At 36.2% G+C, this 17562-nt stretch overlaps 1 protein-coding gene across 7 annotated transcripts in view; it reads right to left on the bottom strand.

The window, feature by feature from the left end:
• Positions 1 to 17562, bottom strand: part of YEATS2 (YEATS domain containing 2) — a 112721-nt gene that overhangs the window by 38711 nt on the left and 56448 nt on the right. For 5 of the 7 annotated variants that reach the window (XR_003006306.1, XM_024768280.1, XM_024768307.1 and 2 more), the window contains 6 exons: positions 11883 to 11994; positions 8173 to 8217; positions 5753 to 5933; positions 4531 to 4773; positions 2889 to 3047; positions 1341 to 1444 (listed from right to left, as the gene is read on the bottom strand). Coding sequence is in view for 6 of the 7 variants with exons in the window: in XM_024768280.1 (XP_024624048.1) it covers positions 1341 to 1444; positions 2889 to 3047; positions 4531 to 4773; positions 5753 to 5933; positions 8173 to 8217; positions 11883 to 11994 (844 nt within the window). In the remaining variant the exon portion in view is untranslated. The remainder of the gene's footprint in view (positions 1 to 1340; positions 1445 to 2888; positions 3048 to 4530; positions 4774 to 5752; positions 5934 to 8172; positions 8218 to 11882; positions 11995 to 17562) is intronic. The other 2 variants (XM_024768301.1, XM_024768315.1) reach the window with 1 other exon arrangement.

Here is a 17562-nt window from a genome sequence, read left to right as displayed (position 1 = left end):
TAAAAATACGTATTGTACAATTAGGATAAAGTGAGTGATTTCACTCTAGTCACATATTTAATACAAACCTGTGACATTCCCTAGCAACAAAAACAAACAAAAAGCCCAAAACTCTTTGCGGGCTTCCGAGCCCCTACACCTGCATTTTAATATTGCTTGAAAAGACAATTCAAAGTAAGGCTATAAATTGGCAAGAACCTACTCATCTGTGCCCACTGTAAACTGGAAAGACTCCTATCATACTACCTGTAATATTTGGCTGACTCATTGGTTTCATGTCCAGTCCCCTGCCAGATGTTACTAAAGGATAGGTACTGTATTCTATTTCTTTTCTATCCCTAAGGTCTACGCACTAAATAAACAAATGAATGTAACAGGCAGTGACAGTGTTTCAGTGTACCACACACTTCTAACAGTACCTGCAACTGGATCTGTTACTCTGGAATAAATACCCAGGACGCAGGGGGAAATTTTTCACTAAAAATTTTAAAAACAATACAACAAAAAGAACTTGAACAATTAGCAAATACAAAGACAGCAAAGGTCAAAATTCAAAATTACTGTCATTTGTCTCTAATTCTCAAATACAAAAGGCAAGTCTCAGAGGCAATTTTCCATAAATAAACGTTGGGGGCAAGAAACAAAGTTAAGAACACTGTTTAACTATGTAATGAAAATATCATCAACAAACATGCAAAAATACACTGGTAGAAAATTAAGACCTTCAAGGAATTCTTACAATTCAGGCATTCATAGAACACAGTGCTCACAGATTACACTGCATTAGAGAAAAACCTTGCCTTGGATCAGGAAACTATTCAATATCATCACAATTAAGTGCCTAGATATAAGAAATGCTGTGTTAGCACCAGTCATGTAAGAGATGATCTTTGAATTCTCAGGAATTCTCAAACAGGAGTTTATACCTCAGAGGCTCTAGCCTTAAGGTAGCCAAGACAATAACAAATAAGCTGAATAACTAAGTCAACAGCAGTGACTGTCTCTGCGGAACAGTGAGCAGATATCTAGCACTATGATCTGAACAAGTCAGATCATATTTGGAATTCTAAATTTCAAAGGACTTCTTATCCTGAAGAAGGTGGGGGAAGGGGAAAATACACTGTGGAAAGATACAAATTATTACTTTGTAAAGAAAAATGTATAACAAAGCTGTCAAAAAAAAACCATAGGTAAGGTAGGGGAGTCTGAAGTACTTGATCTTTATGATACTTCTTAGCTTGAAGATTCTACTTTATGAAATCTGCATTATCACTTGCAAATTCTGGCTCAACTTGAATGTACCACGTTTAGAAACTAGCAAAGCGCAATAAGAGTGTTACCTTGACAGCAGATGTTACAAAACTACTTCCATGAATTTTAGGAATCGGGGAACCTGTTCCTTGGGAGGCCTGAGAGGCAGTAGAGAGCTTGCTGGTAGGACTTCCTGATAAGCAAGGTAGATTTAAAAATAAAGTATAAACAAAGTAAAATTTACAAAATGGAATTTTAAAGCCATTTTCCACCACCCTTGTCTTCTCCCCACTATTTATTGTTCATTTTGAAGGGCTGAAAACTCACAACCATGATATTATTATAGGAAAAAACACTGAAGGATTCATCCTGTGAAGCTGACCGCTTCATCAACCTAAAAAGGGCAAGAAGCTAGTAAGGAAGTGTAGAAGAATAAGTAAAGTAGGTAGACATTATATATTCTGCACTTATATAGAAAGAGATACTGTAACATAATGGTGTTGGCTATTTCACAATGTGCCAAAATGTATGCATTCAACTGAATGCTAGTTCCTTCAAAGTAGTTTCACTAGAAGGTTATACCTACTCCAAAATGCTGACATTAAACACTTTATACTCCATCAGTACAATTGGCTTTAGGGTCTGATCAAAATAAGTCACATTATCTACAGTCAACAGTAAGTCAAGACTAAAAATGGTACTTGGTCACCTCCTCCATTTACCAAACTTGCCTGCAGAGACTTTGGCTGATTTCTAAAACTAAACATCCTCAAAAGACACCTACTTGGCATCCTTAGGTGTACTCAAAAGGGAATCTCTGAAAGTAGCATTTTTTAAAGGAGTCCCCCAATTATAATCATTGTTAAAGAACATAACTTTCTAAAAAAATAGTTGGAAAGGCCCAACACACATTAATCTGTGTTAAAATCAAACATGTTAGAAAAAAATCAGTCTCATTATTTTATAGCTATTTCTCTTATTTCTCTTTTCGATATTTCTATTAGAAGTGAAAGCTACAGGAAAGTTTACACAGAGGTGCACGTGTTTAAACAGTTTAATTGAAGGGAATAAATAAAATGTTAGTGAAAGTACCTCAAAGAAACCTGAAAAGCTCTCTGTATTTATATGAGGTTATGATGATAAACACGGGGAATCCAAAGACTTCTTATGCTTCCTATTAGAGTTGTTTTTTTGTTTTAAATAACTACAGGGTTCAGCTTCCCTCCCACATGCAAGTTTTATCTTATTCACTGAAAAGTAAAGATCACTTTTTTATTTCACTGGGGAAAAATATGTACGGTTCACAAAGCTATTCTTGCTCTAAAGCTTAATTTGGAAAAGTTAATCACACATTGCCTAAAAAGAATGTCTTCTAAATGAGAATAAAATCCACTCTTTTTTTTCCCTTTTTTAGAAAATTAATTATGGTTCACTATGAATCTTAAGAAATTAAAAAATAAAACTTAATTCCTAATATATACACACACACACACACACTCTTATGTATTCCCTCCTCTTGTTCATGGTTGAAGATTTCATTCTCCCATTATATGGCTACTAAGTCACATTAGGATTCCACCTTTAAAAAAGATAAAATCTTGGGGATTGCATGAATATTGTTCCATTCAAACACACACCTGCAGTAGGAGTGGTGGCTCCAATAACCTGCCCTGGCTTGTCCACGATAACATAAGGATTATTAATAACAGAACTGGCAGTGCCTTGCTTCACATGGACTGGAGTGGAAGTTGGGGTTCGAGGCAATGGCGATGGACTTGGGGTTGATATAGGGGAACCTTTATTAATAAAAAGAGAAACAAAATAAACTAAACAAAATAGATATATTCAGCCCATCTAAGAGGACGCTAAAGAAAACGGAAGAGGGGCAGGGCCACCAGTACAAAGGCGACAAGTTGGGAAAAGAGAATGGGGCTGTAAGTTTCAGGTACTGAGAGCAGCCGCAGCAGCTGAGGCCAGGGGTTAGTGCATTTTACTCTCTACATCCTTATCCACGTAGCAGCAGCAGCAGTCAACCTGTTAAAACAGATACTCAGGTCCTACCCCAGATCTACCAAATATATCAATAAATCAGTATTTTAACAAGAGACCCCAGCAGGCACATTAAAGTTCAAAACACAGTGCTTTACACAAGTGTGGAACTGCTGCATCCCCAGGTAACAACAACTTGGTCAGGTTGTTATAATACTGGTTACACTTGAAGAAACTGAAGTTAGGGAGGCAAGTGAACAGCTAGACTTAGGAACCAAGTCTTGATTTGCAATGAATTTCCAATAGGAAAATATGAAATTCATCCACCAAAACAAAAGTCTCTCTCAATACCATGTCACAGCCACAATCCAGAGATTCGTGTTCCCATAGCTCTCAGAAGTTACCGACAGATACATCATTAAACATCCTCAACAGTTATTGATCAAACCTGTTATCCATGAATTTCTCTAACCTTCAAAACAATTTATATGTTCAGCCTATTCCACCTCTGAAGCAGCAAGCTCCAAAACACTTCTAACTGGTAGGTAAAATTATACATTCTTTACCTTTTATCAATTTCAAGGACTTGGATCACATTTCTGCTTAGCTATTTTTAGCACTGAACACTCCCCCCACCCCCTTCATTTAAGAATTATATAGAAGTCTCCCACTGCCTACGTATTTCTATTGACTCACTTTTATGTCTTTTCTGAGGTGGCACAGTCAAAACTATAAAGCATATTTCTACTAGAAGTTTACCTAACATAAACTGTTGCACGGCAATGGACAATTCAACCTCAGTGAAAATGAAACCTCAGAACGACCTACTGATCATAGGAATGAGTAAATTTGTAGTGTGGTTATAGAGTATAAAAGATATCTCAATCCCAAACCAACCCCTGAAGCTTAACTACAAACCAAAAGGCATCTAATTTTTTTCTATTACTAGTCACTCTGGTTTCCATATATAATTCCCAAACTTAATTCCTACCTTAGTTTCCTCCATAGATCCTAGCAAACAATTTACCTGTGCTGATTCTAGATGAAAATTTGGCTGCTTTGAATTTTATTTCTTTCCTCATTCAAAAATTGTTTCCATATGAATGACTTTTGTTTTTGTTTTGTGACACTTTTGCTTTGCTAATCAACAGTGATGAGCTTGCTTGTTAACTAAACAAAAACCCTGCTTAGAAAAACTAAACAAAAAAAAAGAAAAAAAAGAGCCATAGTACTTTGTTTTATCATTCTAACAATTTTTACACACACCAAATTCATATATACCACGTATACCTGAGACAATCTTGCAGCTCATGGTGATAGGCTGGAAGGATTTTCCAGGTGACTCCGGATTAGGAACCTGACTTTGTGGCACAATTTTGCAACTTGATGCTATTGGCTGAAAAGCTGAATTGCCATGAGAACAAAAGGTGACTTTCTGGGATGTTGTCATTTTGGTGGGTGTTCGTTCCAATGAAGATGGCAAAGAATAAAATGTAGTGTGTCTCTCAGCTTCAGTGTTGGCTGGGAATCCTTCTTGAAATGAAACAGGCAAATAAGTCATCAACCACTTTGAAATCCCTCACCATTTCAAGAACCATTTAAGCCATTTACCAGTAGTAAAATAAATACAGTTGACTTGTATTTAACACTGCTTTATGTATTTTCTGGTGAAATGTAAATATCATGCCTAGAATCATGTTTCATTAAAATGCTTCTTTCAAAAAATTAGAAAACATATTAGCTAACACTATATAATAAAATTTATAAGTTCATTATGTTCTCCCATTCTTTATATATGAATTGACAAACTGTTTAGAGAAGAAAAACTCAAAAGAAAGCATTAGCTTAATCTAATGATGTCCTGTTTTATTAAATGCCCATAAAAAGGATGCAACTGAAACTTAAGAGAAATAAAGTTGAGATTTTTATAAAAGAACTAAAATATTAACATCACATTAAACGTAGACTTACAGATCATACTAACACCATTTAGAATCAATTTTATATCATATTTGTATATGTTATATAAGTGAACACTTAAATACTTAACTATATACTTATATATTTACTAAATAAAAAGATGCCATAGTCAAAATACATTTGTTGATGATAAGTCTTATACTGTATTTTAAATAAGATTAGATACTAATATTTGAACTTCCTGTTCACACAATTATGGACCAAACAAGAAAGTCTTCCTGTAACATATTAGAGGAAACCATTATATTCGTCAAAGAATAAAAATGTAATGCTTTTCAGTGAGTTTTGTGTTTTATAAAATGTCAACAAAACTGCATTAAAATTTTTTTCTGAGAAGAGTAAGGGCTTGGCTATTTTCATAATAGGTCTGTGTAGAAGAGTAGCATGCCTACTTATGCAAAATTTATTTTCCATACACTCATAAGGCACTGAAAACAGCAGTTCAACATCAAGTGATGGAAAGGAACACGCCATAATGACTGCTCTATACAAGGTAAAAATGCATTTCCATACAAGGAAAAATATATACTACCTTTCTCCACAGAGGTATCAGGTACTGGCTCATGTGACTGCTTTACTGGTGAGGACACTTTCACAGGGGCTGGAATGGTCAAAGGCAAGGATGGTGGGGCATCTGAGATGTCTGACTCGGAGGACTGAGGATAAACGGTGTCTTCTCCAAGAGAATGCCGATGGAGCTCAACATCCACTACCTACACGATCGGGCAACAACTGGGCTCATGAATCCATCATCAATGTCACAGAAAGCCCCAAACCTGTCTCAAAACATGGTGCTCTAACAGACGTTGCAAATGATTTCTATTCATACTTCAAAGGCAATTTCAATCTCAATAACTAAAGGATTTATCCCAGAATGTAATCTAATCTGGCTTAATAGATCACTCAATGAAACCAATCATAAAATTAGGGAACTTCCATTTAGTGTTTCTGCACCTTAGAACATTCTTTCCCCCAATCTCAGCATGACTGCCTCTTTCTCACCATTAGGTCTCAATCAAATGTCACCTTCTCAGAGAGGCCTTCCCTAACCAACCTAGCTAAAGCACCCAACTTGTCCTCCGGCTACTCTCTTCTTTATAGCACTTATTTGTAAGTGAAATTATCTTATTTGCTTTTATATTTACCATATACCTTCTCCCTACTCTCAATACAACCAAGAATAAAACTCCTTGAGAGTAGTAGCTACTCTCATTTGTTCATTTTTGTATCCTCAGTACCTGAACCAGTGCTTAGCATATAGTATGTGCTCAATAAATAACTTCTGGCATAACACAGCACATTTCCCTGAAGAGAGTAAGGTTTAACTTAGCTAATTCTAATCATAATGGCTACTGCTGATATATCATGAATACCAAAAAAGGAGGGGGAGGATGGGGTGGGAAAACAAAGTTGAAGATCTAATACTTCCTGATTTCAAAATTTATTATTACAAAACTATAGTAATCAAAACACTGTGCTACTGGCATAAAGACAGACAAACAGACCATCAGAATAGAATACACTCTCACATACATGGTCAAATTATTTTTGACAAGGGTGCCAAGACCACTGATTGGGAAAAGGACAATCTTTTCAACAAATAGTGCTGGGGAAACTGGAGATCCACATGCATTAGAATGAAAGTGGAAGTTTACTTTACACCATATACAAAAATTAACTCAAAATGGATCAAAGACCTAAACATAACACCTAAAACTTAGAAGAAAATATAGGGGCAAAGTGTCATAACACTGAATTTGGAAATGATTTCTTGGATATGATACAAAACGTACAGATAGAAGAAAAAACAGATAAATTAGACTACATCAACATTTAAAACTTCTGTGCATCAAAGGACACGATAACAGAGTGAAAAGGAAACCCACAGAATGGGAGAAAATATCTGCAAATCATATACCTGATAAGAGACTATCTCAAGAATATAGAGACACCTCCTAAAAATCAGCTACAAAAAACCAAACAACCCAATTCAAAAATGGACAAAGGATTTGAATTCACATTTCTCCAAAAAAGATATATAAATGGCTGATAAACACATGAAAAAATGCTCAACATCAATAATTATTACAGAAATGCATACCAAAACCACAAAGAAATACCACCTTACACTCCCTGGATAGTATCAAAAAAGCAGAAAACAACAAGCACTGGCAAAGATGTGGAGAAATCGAAACCCTTACACACTGTTGGTGGGAATGTAAAATGATGCAGCTGCTATGGTAAACAGTGTGGTGGTTTCTCAAAAAATTAAAAATAGAATTACTGTATGATCCAGCAATTCCACTTCTGGGTATACACCCAAAAGTACTGAACACAGGGACACGAACAGAGAGACCCACATTCTTAGCAGCATTATTCACAATAGCCAAAAGATGGAAGCAACACAAGTGCTCATTGACAGATAAGTGGTTGAACAAAATGGGATGCATACATACAACAGAATGTTACTCAGCCTTTAAAAAGGAAGGAAATTTTTATTCATGCTACAACGTGGATGAATCTTGAGAACATTATGCTAAGTGAAATATGGCAGTCACATAAAAAAAAGAATACCGTATGATTCCACTTATGTGTTACCTAGAGTAGTCAAATCCATAGAGACAGAAAATAGAAGAGTGGTTTAGGGGTTGCGGGAAGAGGGTGAGTTATTATAAATGGGTAGTTTCAGTTTTCCAAGATGAAGAGTTCTCTGGAGATGAATGGTAGTGACAGCTGCGTGAAAATGTGAATATATTTAATACCACCTAACACTTTAAAATGATTAAATGGTAAATTTTATGTGTATTTTATCACAATTTAAAAATAAATAAGTAAATAAGGGGGGAGAGAAACTTTTTATAAAATTAAGCATTCATTTTTTTTCCTAATTAAAAATGAAGATCAATTTTCATTCTACTTGTTCCCAAATAATACTGTAGGAAAATAACCTACCGTCTCTGCTCCAAGAGTCTGCAAGCCAGTATAAGTTCTGTCCAGCTATTGAAAGACAGAAGAGTATTAAGTTTCACTATGCTTACTTATAAAGCTTAGGATACAGTCTTATCTAAAACCCCTTTCACTGCAAGTCTTCATATCATAGGCTCTACTTTTTCATAATGTATAAATTCATCATGTCAATAAAAACCCTCAATTTTCTGACAGAAAAACTGAGTAAAATAAATAAAAACAACCTCAGACATATAGGTAGTTATTATAAAAACAGGCTATAAAAATATACATGCAATGTGATGACACAATTATATACTTAGGGTATATTTACTAAGCACTTGTGCAAAAAATGAATGAAAATTTAGGCAATATAGGCAATACTAATAACTACCAGTATATTAACTTCATGGATGATTTATTTTAGAGGAGAGAAAGGAGTATAAATTGAGGGAATGTCAATAATATAAATAAAAAAGTTTACAATTACATACAAAGAGGTTAGGTTCTTATTCTTATACTTTATATTTAAAGTTAAAATTTTAAAAAAGGATTTGTGGCAGCTTACCATATAAATCTTATACAGTAAGATCAATAGGTAAAAATGGTTAAGTTGGGTAGAAAGGAAAGAAAAGGAAAGGAGAGATGGAGGAAAAAATGAAGCCAGGGATAGGTTAGTAAATAGAAAATTCTAAAGGCTTGCAAGAAGTAGATTTCAGTCTGGCTGAGTTCCTTAGCAGGCAACACAGAGAAGACAACTCAGTCATGAGACCTAGTGTTCGTAACAGAAAAGGCAATAGAGGGTAGATTTATAGTAGCACCATGGAAGACATCTGGAGTTTTAAACCTTCGCCAACAGGTTGACTGTTAAAAAGATACGGGCAATTTTAAGGCTACATCCATTCTGCATATTCTCCAGAGCACAGATATAATAGTCTCTGTAATCTGCACTGGCCTATGTTTTATTCTTGGGACCACATTTTGAGAGAGACACTGATAAAACAGAACTATTATCAAAATGACAAGAGAAACTGGAAAGAAAGCACAGCATACAAGAAACGTTACAAGAACAGGTTTTGGCTGAGGAAGAAATGATTTAAGGAGAGACACAAACGCTATCATTAAACATTTTTAGAGTTCTTACAAAAGAAAACAAAGTCCTGTTCTGTACTATTGCAGAAATCAAACTAGGATAAATGAGATCAAGGTTAGAAGGGGGGGCAGGGGAGAAACAGGTAACAGTTTTAGGTAAATTTATGAAAGAAGCTTCTAAAAGTTTATTTACTAAATGGATAAATGGATTGTTTTGGGAATTACTGTGCTCCAGTGATGGTTGAGGAGAGGTTAGATGACTACCTGTCAGGGATGCAGGTATGCGAATTTCATCCCAGAAACTTTAAATTTTATTGAACTCTTAACACTTAGAGTATTTAGTATATAATGTAATTATTACAGTATCAAATATAGATTGTTATGTACTACAGAATTTCAGAATACAGAGGGATTGCTATGGACTTTAATAGCCAGGAAAAGCTACACAGGAATGTGAAGAATGGAAAGAATACACACAGGCATTCGAGGAGGGAAGAGCATAAAAGACTTAAGAGATGGCCTAAGGCATTTCTGGGACATGACCAGACTGACCTGGCTGGAGTAGGATGTTCATGCAGGGGATTAGTGTGAGATAATTTAGGATAAAGTATGTCAAGTCAAAATGTGAAGAGCCTGGAATAGTAGGCAGGGGAGTCTGAACCTGAATAACAGGAATTCAATCAAAGCTTCTCAGAGAGGAACAACATAATGGTTCTCCTGTTTTAGGAAGACTAATCTGATGGCGGTGTACAGAATGGACTGAGGGAAAAAAGACAGATCGGCATTAAAGAAGCTAATCAGGAGACAGAGTATAAGAATAGCCTAGTAAGAGTGGAAAGGGCGAAGGGTAGTCTAAAAGAAAAATTAATGGTCTGCAAGTGAACAAATATTTAGAACACAGAGGGAAGAATCAAAGATGGTTCTGAGAATTACCAAAGAAATTGCAGGAAAAATGATACTCCAGAATAAATAAAGATCAGTGGTCACAACAGAGGTGCTTAAGTTCTCAAGGCCAATCAACATGTAATATATAGTAAAATTAAGGAAAATTTGGTAAGAAATACTTTAAAAACTGTCTCAATCATTCACCAGGAACTCTAAGGACAATAAAATATGTATAAAAACTATGTAAACAATTCCCTTTATTTTAGGGATTAGGGTTGGGCCCAGTGCAATATAAGATGGTATGTACAGTGCTTAAAATAAGTTAAGAGGAAAGCAAAACTATTTCAGACCTTCCTCTAAGTAAGTGGGAACATATCCTGCCCCTCCGAACAAAGTGGCTATATGTTCTTTATTTGGTTTCAGTTCTTCTCTGAGGTTATAAGGCAATCTTGTTTTACAGTAATCTCTAGAAAATAACTTAAACATGAAGTTAAGTAGTGCTGTTTACCAACAATGGAGGACAAATCTCAGGCGGCCTTAAGGTTGAAAAGGGTACATTTGTGAAACAAAGGGAACAAAACAGGAATTATGAAAATGTACTCAGATTCACTTGGGGGCAATTAATGAGAATAATGTGGTAAATCACAAAGTAAGGGTGTTTTGGGAGAAGTTCAATATTGGGATTATATTTTACGGAGAGAAAATGTACACGAGGTTACGACAGCGAGGGATGTGGGGCACATTAAAAAAATGGTCTGTCTTCCAACTATGAAAGTTAAATGTTTATTATACAAAACTGGAAAAGAAAAACACACACATGCACACACAGAAAAAAGGGGCAGGAGAAACCTCCCACAATGTCATTACTTCAATTACTCCAACTTTTTAGGGTATTTCTTTTGTGTTTTTTCCACCTACTTAAAATCTAGGTTGACCTCATACTATATACAGTTTTATACTCTATGCTTTTCATTTACTATAATGGTAGTTTTTCCCATGTATAAAAAACACTTTTTAAAATAAAATTTGTAATGGTTACATAATAAACCATGTGGATATATCAGCTAAGGATTTCAAAAGTATTACAACCTTCCACAGTACTTAATATTTCCTAAAATATGTTCACTTCTATCTTTATCCTTAAGAGATAAATAGACAAGGCTTATTATTTGTGCCTCTTTTTACAGAAAATTAAAATGTAAAGAGTAAAATACAGATTAAACAGAAAAAGATTTCATTTACTTGTTAGCCCCAGGTAGCACAGTACAAATGAGCTCTGATCAGAGATTCAAGTCTTCTGATTATCTGACCAGTTCATCTTTTTAAAGAATATACATTCTGCTGTAAAGTGACCCCTTCCCCAGCCTTCAGAAGGCAAGTGTTGTAGCAGTAAGCAAAACACACTCAAAAAGATTTATCCTGCTCCCACTATCCGTGGCCACTTCTCTCAGAGGGCTAACCCACCACTTTAAGTAGAGGTGAACAAAGATACTTCAGGGCTTCCCTGGTGGCGCAGTGGTTAAGAGTGTGTCTGCCAATGCAGGGGACACGGGTTCGTGCCCTGGTCTGGGAAGATCCCACATGCCGCAGGGCGGCTGGGCCCGTGAGCCATGGCTGCTGAACCTGCGTGTCTGGAGCCTATGCCCCACAACGGGAGAGGCCACAACGGTGAGAGGCCCATGTACCACACACACAAAAAAGATACTTCATTTCTGGGGAGCAATGTTTTGTTACAATACCTTCAGATTATGTATGATATCTATCCGCTTGTTCTGGCTGTCCTTAAAGTGTACTTGAACTCTGACAGGAAACTCACCCCAGCCTCTTCTGGTCAAGTGAAAAGGAGGCTCTCTAGGGAAAAGCAGATATTAATGTATTAGTCCATGTCCACTCTCTCATTCTTGAAAGAATAGTTTTCCCATAATGGCTAAGTTAGAACTTCACATGTTTCTAATAATTATTTAGATTTCCTCACTTGATGCTAAATCAATATGCTGAATTTTGCTAAAATGCTAAATCATAAAAAATTCAACTCAAATCTACCTTAAGCTTTCAACTACTGAATACTTAGAGCTAAGACACTTATACCATACAATCCAATGTCATTATTTTCACAGACAGGGAACTAAGGTGATTTGATGGATGTCGCAGTATTAAAGCCAGAATCCTTGATTGCTACTTGATAGACATAGGCTGTGAGGTATGTTCCCTACCCCAAGACAATCATTTATTCCTCCACTCTGGCAAAAACAAGATAAATCATGAATGCTCAATCTGAAAGTGACAATTTATTTGAAACTATCTACTAAGAAGACTTAAATTATATATGACTTTATATAATTTTAGTGAATAGAGAGGAATGTGTGTGAATGCTAATTGGACTAGAGAATTTTCAGCAGTCAAAATGTAATTTGTGAAGACAATAAAAAGGAAGATTGATGAGAAAAAGACTGGCATGCTGTTGATAATTGGTGTTGGGTACGTGAGGATTCAATATACTCTACTTTGTACTGGGTGGGCCAAAAGGTACGTTCATTTTTTTCAGTAAGATGGCTCCTAGTAGCACTTAGTTGTCTTTAACTTCATTTGAAACAATTTTATTAGACTGTATTGTGACAGCTGTCATATCAGCGTGCGTTTAAAAAAGAACTTATCAAAATTGGTGAATTTTTGTGTAGCCATTTTAATATTGAAGATGGAAGAAAAAAGCAATATTTTTGGCATATTATGCTTTATTATTTCAAGAAAGATAAAAATGCAACTGAAATGCAAAAAAAGATTTGTGCAGTGTATGGAGAAGGTGCTATGACTGATCAAAATGTGTCAGAACTGGTTTGTGAAGTTTTATGCTGGAGATTTCTCGCTGGACGATGCTCCACGGTTGCGCAGACCAGTTGAAGTTGATAGGAATCAAATCGAGACATTAATTGAGAACAACCAATGTTATACCACGCGGGAGATAGCCAACATACTCAAAATATCCAAATCAAGCATTGAAAATCATTTGCACCAGCTTGGTTATGTTAATCGCTTTGATGTTTGGGTTCCACATAAGCAAAAAAACCTTCTTGACCATATATTTCCCCATGCGATTCTCTACTGAAACATAATGAAAACAGTCTGTTTTTAAAACAAATTGTGACGGGCGATGAAAAGTGGATACTGTACAGTAATGTGGAATGGAAGCTTTGTCTGTGGGGCAAGCGAAATGAACCACCACCAACCACACCAAAGGCCGGTCTTCATCCAAAGAAGGTGATGTTGTGTACATGGTTGGACTGGAAGGGAGTCCTCTATTATGAGCACCTTCTGGAAAACAAAATGATTATTTCCAACAAGTACTGCTCACAATTAGACCAACTGAAAGCAGCACTCGACCAAAAGCATCCGGAATTAGTCAAAAGAAAACGCGTAACCTTCTTCCATCAGGATACCACAGGACCGCATGTTTCTTTGATGACCAGGCAAAAACTGTTACAGCTTGGCTGGGAAGTTCTGATTCATCTGCTGTATTCACGAGATGTTGCACCTTTGGATTTCCATTTACTTCAGTCTTTACATAATTCTCTTAAATGGAAAAAATTTCAATTCCCTGTAAGACTGTAAAAGGCACCTAGAACAGTTCTTTGCTCAAAATGATAAAAAGTTTTGGCAAGATGGAATTATGAAGTCGCCTGAAAACTGGCAGAAGGTAGTGGAACAAAACGGTGGATCCACTGTTCAATAAAGTTCTTGGTGAAAATGAAAAATGTGTCTTTTATTTTTACTTAAAAACCAAAGGACCTTTTTAGCCAACCCAATATATGTCTGGAATTTTCCAGAATAAAAAGTTTAAAAATTTAATTGAGACCTTCATGTACTCAAGAATAATATGGTTTAAGTTAATGGAGGAAAGAGAGAATGCTTTAAAATTAAAATGTTCATTATGAATCAATGGCTTGGAATTCCTCTAATGAGAGAGAATGCCAAGATTGCAGGGAGAAAGGAACTTTCAGTGGGATGTGCTTTTGGAAAACTAAGGAGGGACACGAATTCAGTAAGGGCAGAGTCCAAGAACACAACCTGAGAGGAGTCTAGGAACAGATATGAATCATCAGGCACAAAACCAGAGGCTACCTGGAGAGCCCAAAGCAGGAAAAATCCCTGAGTGTGAGAGAAGCCTGGAAAGTAGAGGAAGCAACAGCTGTATTATAAACTAGAGAAAAGAAAGCAAAGAAACACAGTGCCCTGGATGGAAGGAACCAGCTGAGTTAGTAAGAGAAGTAGCCATGATGTCAGCATAGGTTCAGACAGCAATAAAGACAGGCTTGGGGTCAAATGAGAATGCTGACTTGAGACAGCAGCTTGAAAAGGAATCCAAAGCCAGAGATACAGTGGGGCCTACAGACATGGTGGACTTAAGAAGAATAATTAAGGGAAATTCTACTGATGACAAGTTTAGTCATTTAAATTCCAGTAAAGCTAAGTGGAAGGCCCAAATTCACTTTGCAATATTCGTCAATCTCATGGTTTGTATGCTGAATTTCTCTTACAAAGGATATAGTAAATCAGCTGTGCTCCTCAATTTGTGTACATAGGCTAAACTCTAGTGAATGGACAGGAAGGACTGCTGCCAGGGAAGACAGAAGACAGACAAATCAGGAAAAAGGAACAATGCTTTTTAACAGGAAATTCCTCCCTAACTGTATTTTTGGAAACAAAAAAGGAATCCAAGACCTACCAACAGATAAGACAGCTACAGAAATGTTATACTTCAAAAGACATATTTCACACAAAAAGGGGACTGCTTCCCCTAAATAGACGTCTATATTTCTAGATTCCTCAAAGAGGGTGAAATATATCAATAACCAAGAAGACAACCCACAGAATACTAGGCTTTAAAAATGGCTTTCCTAAAAATACAGAATGAAGCACAATTCCTCACCCAAATAATTCAAATGGGCAACCAGTCTTTTAGGATCACTTCTACTGACCCAGACTTCATTACTTTAGTAACACTCTCTATCACATTGCTAAAGAGCTCTGTTATAAAAATATTTCATCTTCCTCCTGCATGTTATTGCTAGTATGCCTTCTACAATCACAAATTCCTCCTCCACATGACCTTCAAAAAAACTAAAACATTCCACTAAGTTCTCTTCTTTTCAGGGTAAACACATTCTGTTCCTTATAACAGCAGCAGAAGCAAACACTTATATTGTTTACTATGATCCTACCACTGTTCTAAGCCCTTTATATCTATTAACTTATCTAATTTTTAAATCACAATATGAAATATCCCCTCTGAGACACAGTGAGGCTAAATAACTAGCCCAAGGTCATGCAGCAAATAAGTAGTGGATCTGAGATTTAAACTCCAGGGCCCATGCTTATTTTTTTTAACGATACAAACGTTTTGAAGAGGCTCACTAGGACGTTCCCTTGGGGGCTGAGCACACTCTAGTCTCTCACGCACCAAGGGCAGGAATACTCTACTGACACAGTAACCAAGTGTTCTTCATCTCTGCAAATGCTGTATCAAGTCCTGAGCCTAGCACACACTTAGTATCTTGTGCCTAAAAGCAAAGTTTAGAGTCACAGCTTTTTAGAAGTTGGCTAAGAAATAACTGAACCAAATGGAAAACAGATGGTCTATAGGAACAGAATCTACTTATGCTCTTCATCAAGGAATGTGCTCTGATGAGGAGATTCAGAGTGCACGATGAACATACATGTGCTTTGGTCCAAAGATAAAGATTATCCCCAAGTTTCAAGGCAGCTGAAAAGATTTCGCCTACTCATCACGTTACTTTAGATACTTGACACAAGAACCACCTTAAAAGCCTTGTAAAGAACACAGATTTATAATTAAATCTATGACACATGTTAATGTTCTGTCCTACCTGAAATTTAAAGTTCAGCTCTAAGAAGAATATTTTAAGAATACAGACAGGGCTTCCCTGGTGGCGCAGTGGTTGAGAGTCCACCTGCCGATGCAGGGGACGCGGGTTCGTGCCCAGGTCCAGGAGGATCCCACATGCCGCAGAGTGGCTGGGCCCACGAGCCATGGCCGCTGAGTCTGCGCGTCCGGAGCCTGTGCTCCGCTGTGACCAAAAAAAAAAAAAAAAAAAAAAAAAAGAATACAGACAAACCAGAGTGTGTCAGAGAATATAACCTGGATGGCAGAGGAACATAAAACAAAGTCACACGAATGACAACTGAAACAAATGTGGATATTTGGCTTGGAGGAGAATAGAAGAGACCTAACAGTTGCTTTCAAAATATTTGAACAACAACTACATGGAAAAGGGACTACACTGATTCTGTGTGGTGTTACAAAATAAACGGGAAGTGTACTGTTTAGAAATTAAAGGAAGTTAGGTCTCTGCTCAATATAATTAAAAACTTCCAAACAAACACAGCCACCTGCAAATGGAATGGCTCACATCATGAATTCAATAATTCACTCAACAAGAAATGACATTTACTACATGCTGGACACTGTGCTAGATCACAGGGAAAGAATTAAGAAAAGGTCCCAAACATCGAGAAGTTCTAAATCTAGTAAGGGAGACATACATATAAATTAATAAGTGTAATAATAAACTTACATACATTACTTGCTATAAAAACACAGAGATGTGGTTGATCATTAACAAATTATTTCTCAGGAGTTTTAAACACCAGAAGCACACAAGCAAGGATCTCTTTTAAAATACTATTTAGAAATCATAACCCAGTAGTTAATAAAGTATGGGAAAGTATGCTCTTGGGAAAGGTATGTAGTAATGGTGCAATTCACAAGCTGTGGAAAACTAACGGGTCAGATATACCACCACAGCCAGTTATGCAATACTGTCAGAGTGGCATGCACCAGACAGAAAATAATTGTCAGAGGCTATTTCCATGATGTGAAGCCTCATAAATTTCAGAAAACAAAGTTCATTTACTATTAACAGAAGATACTACAGATGTATAAGATGAGAGAGAAATTTGAAGAGGAGCTATATGTATGATCTTTTCCTTGGATTTCCTCAGACCATTACACTACAACCTGATAAGTGTGATTTGCCACCTTTACCTGCAGATTAGTAAAGACTTCTTAATAAATACAACTTCATATATTACTGCATGATATATTCTAAAACTTAAAGGAACTCAGTGTGTTTCACAAATTCCAATTCCTGGGATGAGAACTGAGAGATAAAATAGGCATTGATTTGCATCATTAAGTATTAGGGTTTTATGTAATGAGTTTTTAATCCCATTTTTGGTAAATCAGATGTTTATCATCAATACAAAATATGATTAATACATTTTAACTGATTCACATGCTTTATATTAAATAAAATGTTTCCCTAAAACAGTATTTTTGTTGCTGTTTTTACTATATAAAGGAATTTCTTGCTGGTCTGGACATTAAAACACATATATATATAT

Source organism: Neophocaena asiaeorientalis, unplaced genomic scaffold, assembly GCF_003031525.2.
Source record: "Neophocaena asiaeorientalis asiaeorientalis breed wild unplaced genomic scaffold, Neophocaena_asiaeorientalis_V1.1 scaffold225, whole genome shotgun sequence".
Classification (NCBI taxonomy): domain Eukaryota; kingdom Metazoa; phylum Chordata; class Mammalia; order Artiodactyla; family Phocoenidae; genus Neophocaena; species Neophocaena asiaeorientalis.
This window is presented reverse-complemented; position numbering and strand designations above follow the sequence as displayed.